Raw genomic sequence first — 20,082 nt, 5'->3', positions numbered from 1 at the left:
GCTGCAAGTAATTTCGATGGCAACCTAGAGCACCAGCCATAGCAAATAGGAACAATGACACTATTTTTACGTCAAAGCACGCACACCAGACACGAATACTGAGAAAACTAATGTATTGTTATCCTTACTAAAATATACTGTTACAAACTGGACGTTATGAAGGTAAACACCACCCGTGTGCTTATTGTGTTTCTTGGCATTTCTGTGGACTTTGGCAGAGGCACACCAGGTAGAAAACTTTATCGTTGTTGTTCTTCTGAAGGCTTCGTTTGCGGGTTTTTTTTTTTATAATTAAAATGTAATTTTAAGGTCATAAACAAATGTCGCTTTAACCGCCTGTGGTGCCCATATAATGCTGGTGACAGAATGAATGATCTCTGGTGAGCAGTTCTCATAGCACGTGATACTGTCACTTTTTCCACTACACTCGTGCCAAAAGACAACAAGCCTTTACCTGTTTGTCATTGGTCAACAGTAAATTCCCCCCTTTAGTATGAGAACTTTTGATTGGCCGGCTCTAATAAACCGCTTTCCCATAGGCTAAGCATGACGCGGGCCCTTAAAACGTGAAACATAGCTAAATCCAGTTGTAAAGTAGCTAACCTCTGTCCAAGTGCTCCGAACACAGTCGGTATGTCTGCGACTGATATGTCCGGTGTGCTGGATATCCTTCGGTTATTGTACCGGCACACGCAGACACTGGAGGAGTTTTCGGACAGCATCGTGTTCAGAGAGGGACAGAAAGCAGCTCTCATTGAGCAGACAGATACAAACCGTTTCAAATCGTTCGTTAGGAGTGTTTTTGTGTGCTTTGACAAGGAGCTACAGAAGGTAGCGAGCTGCAAACAGGTAACGTTTCGCCCTATTGAAAAGTATACATGTACATTTCCCAGGTTAGCCCTGAGGAGTTGACACGCACTCCTCTGTGGACGTTTGAAGCGGTGTAGCTAACTCTGCCTGCCATGCTGTTATAATGTTAAAGCCAGGAAACCATGTTACACTCCTATATTTTTTTTTTCTCATTGAAACTAAGCTGGGAGTAAAATGTGCGCTGCTGGAGGATATTTCAGCTTCAGCGAGGTCCTCTTTTTTTCTTTTGGGGCACCCCCCTCCCCCTTTTCTCCTTTATTAGACATGTTTAAATGTATCCAGTTATAATGACAGATAGTTAATATCGCCCGATATATTCGTCCGGCTCTACACTAGGACACGGGGCGGGCCCCAGAATAATACTCTGAAAGGGTTTTCACTGTGCCAAGTTATACGTGGGATATTTCATTTCAGGATCTTTCGAGTGCCATGACTCTTTGATTTAATGGCTCTAGTTAGTAAGGCAAGCTGTAACTTTGAAGTAATTTTAATTACATAGAAGAATAAAGAACTCAGATTATTGTTTTGTCTCTGGGCTAATATAGCAAAGAGTTTGCCTTCGTCAAGATTTAACAGCTTAATGGCAGATGGCCTCTTCTTATGTATTCATACTTTCCACAGATCTGCAGTCTGCCTGAACTACTGGCGTTTGTTCTCAACACTCTAAAAAGAAAAAGAAAAAGGAATGTCTTGGCACATGGGTATAATTTTCAGACGCTGGCTCAGGAGGATCGGGATGCAGATTTCCTCAAATTCCAAGGCGATGTAACACAGAGTGCTGCCTACATCCACGGCAGTGACCTGTGGAAAAAAGTCATAACACGTCTGGGCACAGACATCACGCAGTATCTCCTGGAGAGCTGCTCTGTGTTTGTGGCAGTTCCTCCTTCGTGTGCTTTCCAGGTGTGCGGCCCTCCAGTCTATGACAGGGTGTCCATGACCACGGCCTCTTGTGGGTTTTTTCTCCAGCCGCGAGTCAGGAAACATAATCGTACCAAGACTGAGAGCTGTCGAGGGTCAGTGAGTTTGAAGCAGAAATGCACAGTTGTGACTCCTGCAAGCAAGAAGATGAAAAGAAGGAATAAAGGAGGGACAAAAGGGAAAAGAAAACGGGAAACTGGAGAAGAGGAGGAGGTGGCAGTTTGTTCAAGAAAGAGGAGGCGAGTAGCATCTGTAGAACATCAACAGGCGATCCAACAAGTTGGCTCTGAAAAGGAAGGACAGGCCGTGGCTGTGGAATCAGCACCACCTACAGCTTTCAAACAGCCTGTTGAAATGCCAACATTTGTACTTCCCTTGGAGGGTGGTCCTAGTTGGAGAACAGGGATTTTCCCCCCTTTACCACCCTCGCAATGTTTTATCCGTACCCTGGGATTCCTGTATGGGGGCAGGGGCATGCGTGGCTTTCTTCTTAACAGGAGGAAGAAGACTGCTCATGGATCCAGAAGGCTTCAAGGACAAGATCTGGTAAGAATAGTCTTCTTCGAGGGACTAGCGCATTTGAATGGAGTAGAGAGGAAGCCTAAAAAACTCTCCCAGCGGTTCTTTGGCTTGGTCCCCCTGTTTAGGCAGCTCTTACAACAACACAGGAGATGTCCCTACACCAGAATACTACAGAGGTTATGTCCATCAATGGAGGAGAGCAATGCAGGACAGGGAGAACTAAACTCACTCTTACCTCAGCACTGTGCACCGCACAGGGTTTACCTGTTTGTCCGGGAATGCCTCTCTTCTGTGATCCCACAAGAACTGTGGGGCTCTGATCAAAACCGGCTGCATTTCTTTGCCAGGGTCAGGACTTTCTTGCAAAGTGGCAAGTTTGAGAGGCTCTCACTGGCTGAACTGATGTGGAAGATAAAGGTGAATGACTGTGATTGGTTGAAGAGGAGTAAAACAGGTGAGGTTAGCACCAATGGTCTTTTTTTTTTTTTTTTTCATGGCTTCGTGTTTCATGCCCGACCTAACTAATGTAACTCATCTGCAGGCCGTTTTCCACCCAGCGAGCTTGCGTATCGGACACAGGTCCTGGGTCAGTTCTTGGCTTGGCTTCTGGATGGATATGTTACAGGCCTTGTGAGAGCCTGTTTCTATGCAACAGAGAGTATTGGGCAGAAGAACGCCATCAGGTTCTACAGGCAGGAAGTCTGGACCAAACTGCAAGAATTGGCCTTCAGGTACACTCACACAACATTACTACAGTAGCCAGCATACATACAGACATGAGGCATACTTCCAAAAAAAAGGAACAAAATTTTCTTTTCATGTAGAGGTCACCTTTCCAAAGGCCAGATGGAGGAGCTGACTCCAGCTCAGGTGGCATCCCTGCCCAAAGGCACCGTCATCTCCCGCCTTCGCTTCATTCCCAAGACTGATGGCATGAGGCCTATCACACGAGTCATAGGAGCAGATGCCAAAACAAGGGTACGCACCAACAGTTACCTCAGACTTGTCTGTTATTACATCCTGTGTCCATGGGCTGGTTTTTCAACTTTTCTTTGGTCCTCCCTACAGCTCTACCGAGGTCATGTCAGGGACTTGCTGGATATGCTGCGGGCCTGTGTGCGTGCCACTCCATCACTACTGGGATCCACAGTGTGGGGGATGACTGACATCCACAAAGTTTTGTGCTCTTTGGCACCAGCGCAGAAAGAAAAACCACAACCCCTCTATTTTGTTAAGGTGAGTTGTTACATTTAATAGTTTGGCAGAGAACTTTCAATTTATTTTAAGGATAATACAGCTGTAAATTTCAGCACACTAATATGGACATATTGTATAGGTAATGTATAATTTAGCTTTTTCCTCTTTGTTTAAGATGGACGTGAGTGGAGCCTATGAGAGTTTGCCGCATGACAAACTCATAGAGGTGATTGGCCAAGCCCTGTCACCTGTCCACGATGAACTCTTTACCATCCGCCGCTATGCCAAGATCTGGGCAGACTCACACGAAGGCCTGAAAAAGGCCTTTGTCAGACAGGTAGCCATCCGATCTGCAAACATGCTTATCTGAGAGCATACATAGTATTAATTAGTCCAAAAATGACATTTATTGTAATATTAGTTAACATCACATTACTTAAACTAGTGTTATACCTGCTAGCCTGGTGTATTTGTTGGATTAAAACGCATACATTTTAATTTACATGTTATTCTTTATTTTTATTATATCGCTACGTACAGTGCGACTGCAAAAAGGGCTGCTCATAAGCACCAATCAAATCAATAAAAAAAACCATATTTTTCTTCTTCTGTGCAAACTACATATTCATTATATAAACTAGTCAGTCGGACTGATTATTAGACACTGTAACTTACTGTCAGTGTCACCGTCAGATGAACACAGGCACAGTTATGCTTGACAACACATTCCAGTGACTCTCAAAGTGCCACTGTACTAAAATTATTTAACAAAATGTATTTATGAACAACAACATGCCTGCAGCATACATTTAATGTTGCTGTAGTTCAGCTGCTAGACATATTATATGTAATTTGTAAGGATTAGAGTGTTATAAGCGATGTAGATGTTGATAATCCTGCGACCTTACCCAGTTTATATAATGAGTTTCATCCAGATTGATCCGTGCATCTAGGAGGAGTTAGTGTATGTATGCCTGTTCCCTATCATAAATATAGTTACATGTCTGGTTAAACCAAGTCACTCCAGCTATACTGACATTATGACCAACAAATAACCCAGCACAACCATCTAGATCAGCAGTGGGCAATTAATTTTAACCGATGGAAATTAATGTGTGCCACACCCTGATCTAAGCGCACAGGTCAACAAACACGTCGCTGAACCCTTTGGCAGACATGGCCATCAAACTAAGTTAAACTCAATTTAAGAAGAAGAATCTGTGAAAACCACCATATATAAACATTATTTATGAGTGAAAGTCGGTCTTTTTTTGTTTTGGTTAACACAGGCAGATTTCCTGGAGGATAACATAGGATCCACCAACATGAAGGGCTTTTCGACGTCATTGCAGAGAAAAGGCAAAGTTCATCACGCCATCCTGGTTGAACAGGTAACTCTGGCTTCATCGCGTGGTTTGCTGTGGCTGGGCAAATTGTGTGCTTAAGTCCTGAACGCATTACTTTTCCTTGCTGCAGCACTTTTGCTCAGATCTTCATGGCAGAGAGGCATTGCAGTTCTTTACCCAAATGCTAACTGGGAGTGTTGTTCAGTATGGGAAAAAGTAAGATTCTCGAACACCGTTTTCTAAAACATTTTGATGTCATCAAGGCAGTTACGTCTATTTTGTCCCTTTATGTTTCAGGACGTACCGTCAGTTCCGGGGGATTCCTCAGGGATCGGTTGTATCTAGTTTGCTCTGCTGCCTTTGCTACGGCCACATGGAGAATCTCCTGTTTAAAGATATTCCAGGACACAAAGGGTACATTAGACCTCGCTGTATTTCAGTCAGCTCCAGCTTGTATACATATTACCCATCATGGGCAGAAGAGGGCACTCTTTCTGTGCTGTAGCTCTTGATTTGGTCCACTGTGGCTGTTATTTTGCTCTCCTTGTGTCCTGCAGGTGTTTGATGAGACTGGTGGATGACTTCCTTCTGATTACACCAGACCAACATGAAGCACAAGCTTTTCTCAAGTATTACTTTCAGTTCAGTTTTAAATATTCTGTGTTACTGCACAATATATTTTGGAGTAGGGGACTGGAATGGGATTTGCAGTTTTCTGTATAACCCCAAATAAATGCATCCACATATATAGTTATTCTGAACAGCTTGCTTGAGACAGTGGATGACCTGGTGAGCTGCACAAAGTCTCAGTATAAGAGAAATAGAGAGTTTTTACATGTATTTATTTATTTTTCAAACTGCAAATCATGCAAAGCTGCTTATTTTAGTGCATTTATAATGCCGCTTGCTCTTTGTGTGTAGGATCTTGCTGGCCGGAGTGCCACAGTATGGTCTGGCAGTCAACCCGCAGAAGGTGGTTTTGAACTTTCAGGTATCGGGAAGCGCGGCTTCCTGTCCCGACATTCGCATGCTGCCCCCTCGCTGCCTCTTCCCCTGGTGTGGACTGCTGCTGGACACCCACACACTGGACGTCTATAAAGACTATTCCAGGTGAAAGGTCCATTCCAGCTGTAATTATACTGCACAGTTATTGTGTTATATTGTGGTGTCTCCTTGGGCCTGTTGTCAAGGCTTTATAGTTTATGGCTGAACTTTGTTCCTACTCATAAACGTGAGCCAATTCTGGCATAGATGAATGATCCTCTGGTCAAACAAAAATCTCTCTGTAGTTCTGAATGTTTTGTTGTTTTTAAATTTTCTTGCTTTTTTTCTTGTTTCACAGCTATGCTGGACTGTCTCTGCGCTACAGCCTTACTCTGGGTTCATCCCACTCTGCAGGACAGCAGATGAAAAGGAAACTAATGGCTATCCTCAGGCTCAAGTGTCATGCCCTGTTCTTTGACTTGAAGGTCGGGAACAAAAATATTTTTAAGACGTTTCAGAATGCCGTAACTGTTAAACATTGACACGTTCTTTTAGATCTGATGATTGTGGACAATTATGGGAAGGTGCAGTTTGGCAAAAGCTGAGTACACAGATCAAAACATGCTGTTAAGAGAAACTTGGACTCATTTCTCATCTTTCTTAAGATATTTTGATCAGCTATTTTTAAACTATATATTCTTTCTACGAAATGTATATGTTAATATTATACAGACACTGAAGCATCACCAGCATGCTATGTCCAATGTCTGTGTCAAAAGTACAAGCTAGAAAGATGCCAATCAAGGTAAATGAGTCCTTGAACAAAATATCCAATAAAATGACCGACTGGTGATTTTAAAAAAGTAATTTCTACAAATGCAATATAATTATACTAATGGCAAAGAATTAGTTGAACTTTTCATGTACTTATTAGATACATTTGACAGGTTGTAATACTGCCAGGTTTAGGTGTTCAAACTAATGACATGATATTCAGAGTTTGAGTAGTACAGCTTTGACTGAAAATAAAAGCCTGGTTGCTCACGAAGTCGGCTACTGGAAAGAAAGATTAGCTGGTGAGAGCAATCTTATTGATCTGGCAACTTTGCAGGATGTCAGAAGAAGTGTTGCACAGATATGAAAGGGTAGAAAGCTTTTCTTTTTTTTTTTTTCAAGACTTGGATGTTCGACTGGACCATTCTGTTGCACATTAGCTGGCATCCTGGAGATCATTGTCTTGTTTCATGGCTCAGTTTCAGCCAAGCTTTGGCTTTCAGGCAGATGCCCTCACATTTGATCCTAGCGTACTTTGTAATACACGGGAGTTTATCGTCTCAATGGCTGTATCCCAATTCAGGGTCTGCAGCCTAAAAGTACGCAGCCTTAACGGCCCACAAGGGCTGCGTACTTAAAGACCGCTAACGCCGGAAGTGCGAGGCTTGTAAAATGGGACGGTCTAGCCTCCGTCGTGCTGCCAAGGTTGCCTAGCAACCATGATACTAACAGCTGGAAACGTGTCATACAGCTTTGTTTGACAGAAATGAAGGAGAAAATCTTTTGTTCATTTGTTTGTTTGTTTCTACATGAGCTTTGATCATTCTCTGTAGGATTAAGGTCAGCTATTGGACGGCGTGTATTTTAAAGTAAAGGCTTTAAAACCAAGTTAGTACAAACGTCACATAACTTTGCCGACATGTGGCCAACAGTAATGTTTTAGTGTTCTTCGTTATTAAACATTTGCACATAAATAAGTGACATAATATTCAGTACTTACTTATAGTTCAAGTACGGAATATAGCCCGTCATCCGCTGTTTTTTTTTCGGCAAAATTATCCACACCCAGCGCCGCGCTATGCATTCTGGGATATGTTGGGCCACGAAGTCTACACCGCCACATCCTTAAAATTCAGGGAAATGAAGGACGCATTTGAGGGCCGCATTTCGAGCAGCCTTCGAATTGGGACAACCTTCGTCGCGTCGCTGTGACATAATCGGCCTTAAAATGCGGCCTTTAAGGCTGCAGACCCTTAATTGGGATACAGCCAATGACTGCAAGGTACCCGGGACCTGTGGCTGCAAAAAAAAGCCCAAATCATCACCCCTCCACACTGTGTTTGACCGTTGGCATGAGGTGTTTGTGCTGATGTGCTGTTTTTATCAAACAAATTGGAGATTATTGCTTTTCAAAATAATCTCCAGTCTGGTCTCATCTGTCTAAAGCACATTGTTCCAGAAGACTTGTGGTTTGTTCGAATGCAATTTTGTCAAGCTAAGCTGCGCTGCCATGTTTCTTTTTTTCTTTTTCTTTTTTTCCTTCCCTCTTACTCAAATTTGGTCACACTTGGCTCAGAACAGGACGGCACTGGTCAAAGCTCGAATACTGGGCCTTCAAAATGCACAGCCTAAAACCAATGTGCGATATCACTGAGGCGATGTCCATCTTTTTATACAATTGCACTTTTGAGGAAAAACCAAAGTGACCATAAAGCAATCAAATTCAATTCCCAGCTGTAAAGCATGGCAGAGGGAGCAGCAGGGTTTGGAGCTGCTTTCTGTTTTGACTAACAGGAAAATCCGACCTGAGCAATCAATGAAGAAATCTTGTATCAGTATGTTAGTAAACTACTTGCTTTCCGTTACATTAATCTATAAATTTTTCTCCTCAGACTAATTCTCTTGAAGCGGTCTACAAGAACATGTACAAGATGGTGCTGCTGCATGCGTACAGGTACTGTTGTCAGTGTCAGATTGGTGCATTTACCCACCTGTAACATCAAAATACATGGACAATAAACACAAACTGGGAACCTTCAACATGAATCGCTTCCAGTTGGGTAAAAATCTGGGTTATATTAATCAGTACCTGCACCGAGCTTAGAAATAATTGTCCCGTGGCTCCCCACACTCTCTAGCAGATCATTACATGAAGGAACCTTTTAAAAAAACAAGCGCGTCCATGCTCACAGGTGTACACAAGGGTGCTCACACACACAAACTACACCCTTTTTGGCTCCTACCTCAAAGCACACTGTGTGCTGTCGATCTTATGTGCTGCACAATAATGTTTAATATTTAGTATTTACTGTCATCTTCCCATACATCATTGTGATGCTGTTTATTCTATTACTCTTGTTCTCTTCTGCTTGTTTTCTTTTTTCTTTCTCAGCAGGTGATCGATATATGCATTTTTTTTCTCTGCTCATTCAGTTGTTTTTTGTTTTTTGCCCTTCTCCCCCGTCCCTCTTCTCAGCTGTTTCTCTTTCCCTCTTTCTTTCCCCCAGTCAAGTCTGTCCCGTATTCAGCAAGTGAAGATAAAATAAACAATAAAAGGTGAATCAAATGGACCATTACGGCAAGGCTGGGATGGTCAATTTGGTAAAGTAAATCCGTTGGGCATCTTTGTTTGCCTTTAGACAATAATTCTGATGGCAAAAGAGCCAAACGGGACAGGCAAAAAGAAAGAAAAAAAAAAAAAAAAGAAATAATTGTCCTGTTGTTTATCTCTAAATGTAAATGTCTAACTGAACCTGTCCTCATTTACAGTTTTTGTGTGAGTCTTCCTGTTTTTTTTTTCCTCTTCAGATTTCACGTCTGTGCCCAAAGTTTGCCCTTTGGTCAGACCGTTTCCAAGAACCCCGTCTTCTTTCTGCAGCTGATATGGGAGATGGCCCAGTACTGCAACAAGCTCATCAGACGCAGCAACAAAGGCAACTTTTGCATTTCACAGCAGCACTTTGTTACTGATTGGTAATAGTGGGCAGTAGTTTGATATAAACACGTTCAAATCAAGTAATAGCATCTCTGCAAGTTGTATTGTGAAGTAAGATCCTGCAGTTTTAAAGAGTAATGTGGGTAGTTGGAAAAAAACAAGATGTTCAGGTATAAGAAGACTGACAACCAGGGCAAAAAATCCAGCACTGCTATGATGTGCTTAATGTTTTGGACCTTAGCACATTTTACTTTGTGCCTTTTTTGCTCCTCAAGTTTTACTCGGTTGCTCTTCAATCTGGGAACTTTATGGTTTGATCCATTTTGGTGACAGGGATGCTTCCCTCTCATTTTCCTTATAGATTTAATATTTACTTAAGATAGCAGCCACACAAGCTGGATTTTAGAGGTAGAGATGCACTCAGAGTACTGCTGTGGTGTCCTGTTTACCATACTATAGATTTGTTTAAGCCGAACAGCAAACAGCAGTGGCATCAGGCTCGTGGCCAGCAGAGGGCGCCCTTTTCGGGTGATGTCGCTTGTGAAAGCTCAGTGAGAGTGTGATAATTGTGTCGCTAACACCCTGAGATGTCAGTGCTCCCAGTTAAACGAGCAGATGAAAACAGGAGAGAATACAAAAATGTATTATATTACATGAAACGGCAGACTCAGGATCAGTTACAGCAGTTAAACTTACTCCTCTCCAAACTGGATGTTGGCAAATAACAGCAGAGCCAAGTTAATGTGCTCCTGTGAGTTAATGAGTCCCACATACTTGCGAGTTGGACGCTTTCAGAGCTGTTATATTTTATCCTTTTTCATTTTCAGTTATCTACATCTTCTTAATCACTGCGTGCTAGTTTAATGTCACTTATTTTTAAATTATATAGATGGTATTGTATTTAATGCATACTTTATTTTTTTTTATTAGCACCCCTGCAGAGACCACACTCCGCAGGGGTGCTAATTATTCTTGTGCAAACAGTTTAAAGGAGCGAGGAATATAGTGGCGTCAGGGTGACTGTGTGGCAAATGGTTAACATGGTTCGAGGCTTCGTCGGGTCAGGCAGTGGGAATTCCAGTAACAGAAGTATACTTTCTATCAAGGTGCTCCCACAATGCTTCAATAACTTGAACAGCAAATTGCAAATTTGGATTAATCATTCTGGAAAACCTGTTTCCGGTAATTTACAGTTGAGTTCTTATTAAAATTTGGCATTTGGGTTAGCTGCCCTTTTTATGTTGAACGATTCAGGCCAGTGTCAAGTGGCTTAACAAAGAAACAGTCCTGTGAAAATGGTCATGACTGAAGTGAAAATGAGTGAAAAAGCAGATGATGTCCAAAGAAAAACTTTTAAAGATCTTCATAAAGCCCAGAGAACTGCTGCTCAAGACTGCTTAAAATGTCCAGCTAAGAAAAATATGAAGGGTGGCTCAAGACTTTTGCACAGCCAGATATTTTCTGATGTTCTAGAAGTAGAAGTTCTTCTACTTCTAGAACATCTAGAAGTAGAAGTTCTTCTACTTCTACTTCTGTCAGTTATTTTGGCATGTGTTCAGGATGTATGGTAGTAATTTGCGTTTGTTTTCCATTATAGTTCATTCTGTGTATTCATGGTACGTTTAGGAGAATCAGGAGATTTATAACCTCATTCAGCCTGGAAAGTTAAACATTAGACTAAACCACATAGTAAATTCCTAGTTTGCAGCAGTGTTGTGTGCGCTTAATTAACCCTAAGACTTTTGAATGTTTAAATAAATATAAACATTATTTACAGCGCACAAATTGCTGGGGATGATAGTTTAAACAGTTTCAATGTGATTTTGAGGATATTAGGCTGATGGTATCCTGTAATATCACAATATGTTGTCAGCATACGTACTGCATTGATATAACCATTTATTTTAAGCAGGTTGCTATAGTATTACTAAAGTGAGTAAACGCTATGTTAATTTCATTAACATGTGTTATTATAGGATAAGCTAAACTATTCACTGGATAGTACTGGATTGTAACCCACAATTGCTGCAGTGTTACTGAGCTGTGATGTAAAATTCAACCCATTTTCCTTCAGCCACCTGAGCAAACACATTAATAACTTAATTTCTTCTCTCTTTGCCTCTCTAGGACTGATTTTAGGTGATAAGGCCCAGACGGGGATTGTGCAGTACGAAGCAGTGGAGCTGCTTTTCTGTCTGTGCTTCTTGCTGGTGCTGTCACAACACCGTCTTCTCTATAAAGATCTGCTCGCACACCTGCACAAACGTATGTAGTCTCAAAAGTGATGTTCAGATTCTTCTTCCAAAAAATGCAATTAAAATGTTACGCAAAGTACTCTGCAGAAGTCTGAGCATCTCAGTTTTCCTTTAGATTTTGTTGTTAAAATGGAAAATGGGCACAGTGATGAATTAAAACATGTGCAAAAATACATGGAAATACAAGACAAAACAAAGTGCAATTCTAAAACAGTTGGAATTTGGTATGATTACCTTTTTTCTTTTACGTTTTCTTGTAATTTCTTTAAGGAGGCTTCAGGAATAGTTCTCCAGGCTTCTTGAAGCACATTCACAGCTCTTCTTTGGATCTTGGCTGTTTCTCTTTGAGGTCTGGGCTCTGGGGAGGCCAATCCAAAACTGATAGTGCTGCACTGTGTGTTTTTTCTATCCATTGCTTTTACTGCATTAGCAGTCTGTCTTGGATCATTTTGTTGCTGAAAAATGAGGCTGAAGCCAATTGGATGCTTTCCAGATGATCTTTCATTGTGGATAAAATCTGGCTGTACATTTCTTTTTTTCATGAGCCCAGCAATTTTGACGATCCCCAACACCACTGACACTTTTGTCAGTTGCAGACTCTTGTTCTGCTCACATATTAAGTTGTATTTGCATATCAAAAATAATTTGCTGCAGAGTCACAAATAACATCCAAAGAAGTGCATGTGCATACTATCAGTAGGAGTCTCTTTGTTTCCTCCCTACGTGCAAAAGGAGGAGACACGAAGAGACAGCCTGAAGGGGTCACGAGTTTGTGCACTTCTAGGAGGGGCATCCAGAAGGGCATCTGGTGTAAAGTCCCATATCAAACATGCAGATTTGTTTGCTGTGGTGAACCTTTGAGGACTACAGCAGGATAAAATAACCGCTGCCTGTGTGTATGTGTGTGTGGATGCTTAATTAGGCAAGAATAATTAAAAACAAAATAAAAGTACTACAGTTTGGAAAAATGAAGCTTTTCGATTTCACTACGAAAGGCTGTCCTTCCTGTCGCTTTCCAGGAAGGCTGATTCTTTTTAAATGTGGACTTTGTAAGAGGTGCACCTAATTTAGCCAATATACACATATCATTTTACATGTATAATCTGCAGTTTATTGGCACCTGTCATTTGATTTTACAGTTTGTCACCAAAGAAGGAAATAAAAAGCTTCTTATCTTTATCTTTTTACAGGAAAGCGCAGTCTGGAGCGGCGTCTGGGGGACCTGAGGCTGGCCAGGGTGCGGCAGGCCGCTAACCCCAGGACTCCAGTCGACTTCTTGGCCATTCAGACGTAAATTACTATTCCTAGTCCCAGTTTCCAACATGACCGCAGAACAATACTCGGAGATTAAAGGTATGGATTTATTTAATCTAGATTCCCTCCCCTTTTTTGTTAAAAACATATTAAAAGCCTTTTTTTTTTCTTTTGCTTTGTTTAATTCTTAAGTTGTAAGTGTTTTAACAATATATATCACCAAAAAAACCTCAAACCAATACATGACATCTTTCGGATCTAGAGTGTCAGGAAACATGTCTGGAAAACACAGTACTTAGTCGTGTGCTGCAAAACACTTAAGTGCTAAACCTTAGTCATAAACGCACACAATCAAACAACAGCAACCTGTCAAGATCGGTAATTGAAAGTCATGCAGCTACTGTAATAGAGCAGGTCTCAGCCCATAGCTGTGTGTGTCTTTGTGGACTTTGATTTACACCTTGTAGTAGTTTTCCATAAAGAGCATGTGAGGACATATGTCACAGAAGTTGTGAGCCATTCACCAAAGGATTGTTTTTTTTAACTTTTGTGTTACATCACATATGCTCAGTTCTTTAGATAATGCTAAAGTTGTTCAGAAATGAACAAACCTGAAGGGTTCTGTGTTCTTTTTTATTTTCTTTTATTTTTACTATGTTCAACTGTGCAGATTCATATATTTGGAGTCAAAGAAAGGTGTGTAATGGATATAATGTTATATTGGATATATGATATGTAAAAAATATGTAAAATGAAAATTAAGAATGTCACTGTTAAATAAATCCTGTTTTATTTTCAAGGGAAGTAATGTAATGTTTCATATGTCAAGTAAACATCAGAATCTGTATGAAATTCTAGTGAATTTTGATGAAAAGCAGTGATAAACATCTGGATTTTTGCTGTATGGCAGCATTTTTACTCTCCACAGTCCTTAAGCCCTTTGAGTCTTCTGTTCCTGTGTGTCAGTCACGAAGGCGTCGTTGTCGTAGGGATTCAATTCCATCCCAACCGAGGACTTTCTGAATCTGCCACGAAGCAGCTGGTAGAGGGCCACCAGAGGAATGGAAATCACAGGCACCACGCAGAGGAGGATGATTATGGCAAAGACCCAGTCTGGATAAAGCTTCTCTTCAGTTTCAGGGAATTTTTCCTGAAAAGAAAGATCAAGGTGGAAACAATGAAGGACATTTATTTATTTAATTATAAAATATGGTTTAAAATTGGTAAAATGCGCTAATTTTCTTTCTTCGGGTTAAATAGAGCGCAACAACCAGCAAGCAGGCAATTAGCTTAGCTTGACTAATTCAATTCATTTTTTATATTGATTTACTTTATTTAAATTCTATTTTTTATTGCTGTGTCCAGCACTTTGGTCAGTGGTTGCTGTTTTAGTGCTTTAGGGCTAACTTAAGGTTATCGAAACCAACCAAGAGATATTTCAGGCTCATAAAATCCCATAAAGGACTGAGCTGTCATTTTATCCCGCCGGTCTATATTTATTAATCGACATATTTGTTAAAATGTAGGTTTTGATAGACATTTTTAAACTCTTGCTTGTTTGTTAACAGACATTACAGATAGTCGCTTCTCAGGTAAAAGTCTGGCTGCTGGATTCATTTCAGAAGTCAGTTTGATTTTTAGTAGCATCTTCCTTCAGGATAACTCGCTATGACTCACAGCTCAGATCATTTCACTGTACTCAAATTGTCTCCACAATTAAAAGATCTCAATCCAGTAATGTACCTTTGGGATGTGATGGAACAGAAAATTGGAGCAGTTCTGAAGATAAATAGAGGAGCGAACAAACTGCACCTAATAAAATCTTGACTTATGAGTAGATTCATTCTTCAATTCTTGGCTTTCCTGCTTACATAATCTGGGTTCCATGCTTGATAGGTGGGACGTGTCTGTGCCTGGACAATCACATAGGCAACAAACACCACCAGGAGCAGTAAAGGACTGATCACCATCCAGCACGCCTTCCAAAAGATGTTTGGCCTCCTCCCAGTCATGATATAGATGTCGTCACTGAAACTGGCAGAGGAGACGTAAAACGGATATGAATTATGATTGTTAGTGAAGTTTACAGTGTTATGTTCAGGAAGAAGAGGAGAAAAAGTTACGTTTTCATTCCACGGAAGTAAATAACTCCAATAATCTCAAATAAAGCAATGATGAGCAGAGGTACAGATCCCACGTAACCATTAAACACCTCCACCCAGTAGTTGCCTGAGCTCAAGGTGAAGAGGAGCGCCACCAAGAAGGATATCAAACAGATGACCGCTGCAGAAGTGAAGAAGGTGAAAGTTTAAAAGAGGGAATTCAAAGGAAATTGTTTTTGACTTAAAAAGCACAAGCTGATGTGCAAGTACCTGATATGAGTTCCTTGGGCATCCACCTGGGCAATAGTTTGAGTTCATTGAGGGGCGCGAGGACACCCTCTATGTTACCAAACATGGAGGAGAGACCTAAACTAAAGAGCATGACAAAGAACAGTACGGCCCATACCTGCGAGCCCGGCATCGATATCACCGCTTCAGTGAACACGATAAAAGCCAGGCCAGTACCTGAAACACTCTGAAGATAAAAAAACAAGAAGCTAATGAGGATACTTGAAATGGCAATGTCTGAAAATGACCAGTGTTTGTGGATGGAGGGGCTCGAGGATAGAAGAATGACTATAAGATGGAGTGAGTACCTGCTTAAGTAATTTTTGTAGATCACACTCCCTCAGGGACAGACTCTGGAATTTCTCTGGATATGTCGTATTTAGATATTCATACCAGTAATCGTAGTTCTGCAGGGTTATGTTCTGGTCTGAGAACTCAAAGTAATTGGTCAGAGCCAGGATGTTCCTGCAGATAAGATTTGAAGAGTAAGTACTCAGGATCAGGCAAAGACGTAGTTGCAAAACCCCACCTAAAATAGGCATGCTTACGTACTCGTCTTTACAGGCGTTAAAGGCGGTGGTGGCTTTAAACCCCAGGATGGAGAAAATCGGAATGGAGGCGTAGATAGACGTTGCGCTGTTTATCACTCCCACAAGAACAGCGTCTCTCTCGCAGTTGTTTCTAACAACACAAAGAGCGAGAGAAAGACGAGCTTACTAATCACCCCGTGTTCACCGGGGGAGGTTAAGAAGTGTCTGTCCTTACTTCTCTTCATTGTAACTGGAGAAAGATATGAGACCTCCAAACGCCACAGAAAGAGAGAAGAAGATCTGCGTGGCGGCGTCCAACCACACCCGTGGGTTCGTCAGGGTTTGCCACTGTCACGAGCATAACATCTGATTAGGAAATCAGCTGTTTGTGGGACAAAAGATTAAAAATTTCACTCCAACTCACATCAGGGGTGAAGAGGTACAACAGTCCATCAGTAGCTCCAGGCAGAGTGAGGGCACGGATCAGGAAAATAGTCAGCACCAGGTAAGGGAAGGTAGATGTCACATACACAGCCTGAAAATATATAGAAACATTAAAATAACATGTTTTCTGGGGGGAAATGACAGATGTAATGACTTGGGAGAACAGTTTTGTAAGATAGAAACCACATATCGTGATAGCACAGGGTTAGGCGTCCAGTGTTCTGCAACCTATCATTAAATATTAAATGTTTTTGGTAGTTACACTGACCTTTCCCACGGAGTCTATGCCTTTGATGAAGCAGATGTAGACGATGCACCAGGCGCTGGCTAGACAGATCACCATCCCCCACTCCACGGAGCCGCTGATCTCGATGTCAGGTGTGATGTTGAGGGTTTCACGGTACCAGAAGTAATTTACCGGAGTGCTTTTCTTACACTCCAAATTATAGTCTACATGGACACACATACGCAAAAGATTTTGTAGACCAGCATAAGGCTGGAATGGGCCAAAGCACCATCGACAAGAAGGTTGGTGAGAAGATAACTGCTGGTGCGGAGTTGGAAGCATTATGCTTTGGGACTATTTTTCTGTAAATGGTGCCAATGTATGGGCCCACGTACTGAAACATCTTGGATGAGAAACCCGCAGCTGCAACACTGAACGTTGGTCACAAATCGGTCTTCCAATGTGACAATGACCCAAAACAGATCTTTATGGCAACAAAACAGTGGCTAAAGAAGAAGCACATTAAGGTCATGGAGTGGTCTTCCTAGTCTTCAGACCTCAGTCCTATAGAAAATATGTGGAGTGAAACTTTGAGTTGCCAAACAGCAGCCACGAAACCTAAAAGATTTGGAGTTTCTGTAAATAGAAGTGAACTAAAATCCTCCTGAGAATTTTGCAAACCTGCTGACCAACTACAGGAAACGTCTCACCGCTGTGATTGCCAACAAGGATTTTCTCTAAATCATGTTTTGGTGTGTTTGGTATTGTGTCTCTCCATTAAAATGAAACTACCACAAAATACTGTTCATTTGTTTAAAAGTGTGTAAAATTACAAATTCAGCAGAGCGTCAACAGTCCCAACACTGCATCATCATTGCTATTTACTTGTTCATCTCATGTCTTAGTTGCACCTATCTTTAAAAAAAATCATTGTCTTTTTTATTTTATGTTGTGGTGCAATGTTCCCTTTGTGCCATAAAGCTGTCCAGCAGTATTTTTTTTTTTTTTTACTGAATCTCTCTTGAAATGCTACCAAGAGCATGGCAGGCAGCCATAAATCTTTACTGATAATCCTAAACTTTATCTTTGTTATTAAATCTGCAAACAGTGGAGCAGCAGCAGAATCACGGCGTACGGCCATAAATTTATCAAGCAAGAATAATACCGAGGTGTGCTCCTGTCTCACCTATGCGGCTTTCATTTAGTGGGCAGGTGCTCCACGGCAGGGGTTCCTGAAAAGAGTGGAAGAAGTACCACAGCACCCAGGCCAGAATGGTGTTGTAGAAAACGCCCACCAGAAACGATACAATCAAACAGGCGATGCCTGCACATAAGAAAGATTTTTTCAGGTATTAATTTTATTTTTTGAATTTAAAAATGAGGAATCTTTGGTGTCAATTTCAACAAAAGAAACATTTATTTTTTGGTTATTCTGTTTTACTTTCTACTTTATTATTGTACATGATACAGTTGACTAAAGGGTTGAAAAACAACTAAGAATCTTAGATTAACTAATATGTCGTTAAAATAAAGCAACACACTCGAATAGTATAACTGTAGAGTACATAAAAACATTTACTATTACTTTTTGGGTTACCCACCTACTCCACCGATTACGGGATTGATGGTCTTCCAGACACCCACGCTGCCCTTCCGGAGCCTCTGTCCTACAGCCAGCTCAAGGAAGAGCAGGGGGAGGCCCTCAAACACCAGCGCTATCAGGTAAGGGATGAGGAATGCACCTGAAGACATGAAGTAAATATTTATCTTACAGTTAGGCATTTTTATGATTACAGTGCAAAGCTCTGCTAATGAAAACACACTGGGTTGCTGGGAATCGGGCTGACTTTTTTTTTTTTTTTTTTTAAAAAGAAAAACCCACTATATTTACAAAATTTTAAAAAAATTATTAACTTCTCGTGTCACCTCGCTGCTTCACCGTACGAGCTCCAAACCAAACAAATCTGAGGGGAGATTAACAATAGAAAAACGTGACTCAATTAAACAGACTAAGCCAAAGTTAAACAGACGCTCAGCAGATTTGAGAAACAGTCTTTTGGGAAGTCAATATGTGAAGGTGATAGAGCCCACACACATTTTCTGGACTGGCTGTTTACACAGCCTGACCCAGAGCAGGCTCCTATAGAACTCCGTGGCATGAGGACTCGGCGTATCTCTCTGGGTAAGTATGAGGAAGCAAACAAAGGTGGATATATTCCTCACAAACAGTATGTAATGATTCCCATGGTTAATCAGGTATACATAAAGTTATTCATTTCCAGACAGGTTCAGGGACCGACCCGGTTTGTTCGTTAATACCTACTGAAACAAAATGGAAATGCAAACCGATTAAAGCATCTCTACACTGGATGATTAAACAGGACTCTTACAGATACTCTTACAGTAGGAGCGATGGTGTAAAGTGAGTAAAAGGGCAGCATCTCACCTCCTCCGTAGATTTGGCAGAGGTAAGGGAATCGCCACACATTTCCGATTCCCACTGCAAAACCAATACATGTCAGCAGATACTGAGCCTTGTTGTCCCACTTGGGTCTCTCCTCCGGCCCAGCGTCTTTTCCCATCCTCAGCTGGAAAAAAGACTCAGTGCAATTCCAGTTGTGTTACAAAAATACACCTAATGGAATTGTAGCATGCAGTCTGATCAAATTGCATATATTTTGTGGTTAGTCCAGAATTCTCCTCCTGCTCCGTACTTTGGATGAATTACACTCCTGATTGGTTCGGTCTTCGTGATGTTCAGCACTCCTCTTTCATCCTCTGTGCGACCCTCCCGTCTCTGAGTCAGAGGTGCAGATTCTGTTCTTTTTGAGACATCCAGCCAGCAGGAAGTTTGGTGAAACACTTGCCAGGGTGATTTAGTGGTTTTACCTCCCTCCCGCAGAATGGGAGTGTGCTGAAACTTGAATTAATGGATAACCTGGTGATGCTTTTCTCTGCTACACCGACCTACATCAGAGCAATCAGATACAGGGTGGAAGAGACATCAGGAGAGTTGTGCCGAACAGCTAATCAAACATTGTTCTCGCATACAATCTTCTTGCAAAATGAGTGAAAAGGTTACCGGGTCTTTCTGTGCTCTAGTTTGAGAATAGATGTACGCAAACCTAAATCTGAAGTGATGAAAGTCGATCTAATCAAATGATGTTTTTGATACATTTCACCATTAAGGGCATTTTTTCCAGACACAAAAGTCAATAATAATTTGTGTCCACATTTCTTACCTGTACCTGTGAACTCAGGTTGAGATTTAAACTGCAAATCCACACTCTTCCTTCCTCAAATATGATTTTTTTGAAGTGTTTTCTTTCTCCTGGCCAGTTGACATTTCCGTCGTCACTTCATGAATCCTTGTGTTGCAGATTTTTATGCTTAGATGCAGGCTTGATTGCTGTCTCTAGCTCTCTCTGATATTG

General features: G+C 41.3%; 2 protein-coding genes across 5 annotated transcripts; one reads left to right on the top strand and one right to left on the bottom strand.

Annotated features, from left to right (window-relative positions):
* Positions 1 to 38: 38 nt before the first annotated feature.
* Positions 39 to 14,895, top strand: tert (telomerase reverse transcriptase). Of its 4 annotated transcripts, none has more exons than XR_013904450.1 (17): positions 39 to 162; positions 1,492 to 2,767; positions 2,855 to 3,044; positions 3,138 to 3,291; positions 3,382 to 3,549; positions 3,686 to 3,847; positions 4,800 to 4,901; positions 4,987 to 5,072; positions 5,154 to 5,270; positions 5,414 to 5,485; positions 5,778 to 5,966; positions 6,199 to 6,325; positions 8,507 to 8,568; positions 9,423 to 9,547; positions 11,677 to 11,814; positions 12,995 to 13,157; positions 13,969 to 14,895. XR_013904450.1 is itself a non-coding variant. In XM_080295797.1 (16 exons), the coding sequence occupies exons 1-16, from the start codon at positions 634 to 636 to the stop codon at positions 13,096 to 13,098; spliced, it is 3,288 nt and encodes a 1,095-aa protein (XP_080151923.1). In that variant the 5' UTR covers positions 521 to 633; the 3' UTR covers positions 13,099 to 13,862. The 4 variants fall into 4 exon arrangements, 1 of the variants encoding a protein (XP_080151923.1); XR_013904448.1 differs by lacking the exon at positions 39 to 162 and adding an exon at positions 522 to 849; XR_013904449.1 differs by lacking the exons at positions 39 to 162; positions 11,677 to 11,814 and adding an exon at positions 508 to 849.
* Positions 13,826 to 19,529, bottom strand: slc6a18 (solute carrier family 6 member 18). Its single transcript, XM_026156024.2, has 12 exons — positions 19,095 to 19,529; positions 18,250 to 18,390; positions 17,835 to 17,972; positions 16,691 to 16,872; positions 16,403 to 16,513; positions 16,214 to 16,326; positions 16,001 to 16,129; positions 15,757 to 15,913; positions 15,431 to 15,635; positions 15,182 to 15,341; positions 14,930 to 15,092; positions 13,826 to 14,208 (listed from the first exon to the last, which is right to left on the bottom strand). The coding sequence occupies exons 1-12, from the start codon at positions 19,228 to 19,230 to the stop codon at positions 13,990 to 13,992; spliced, it is 1,854 nt and encodes a 617-aa protein (XP_026011809.1). The 5' UTR covers positions 19,231 to 19,529; the 3' UTR covers positions 13,826 to 13,989.
* Between the last annotated feature and the right edge of the window lie 553 nt (positions 19,530 to 20,082).

The sequence above is a fragment of the Astatotilapia calliptera genome, chromosome 22 (assembly GCF_964374335.1).
Source record: "Astatotilapia calliptera chromosome 22, fAstCal68.1, whole genome shotgun sequence".
Classification (NCBI taxonomy): Eukaryota; Metazoa; Chordata; class Actinopteri; order Cichliformes; family Cichlidae; genus Astatotilapia; species Astatotilapia calliptera.
Note: the sequence above shows the minus strand (reverse complement) of the source record. Positions and strands in the feature narration are given on the sequence as shown.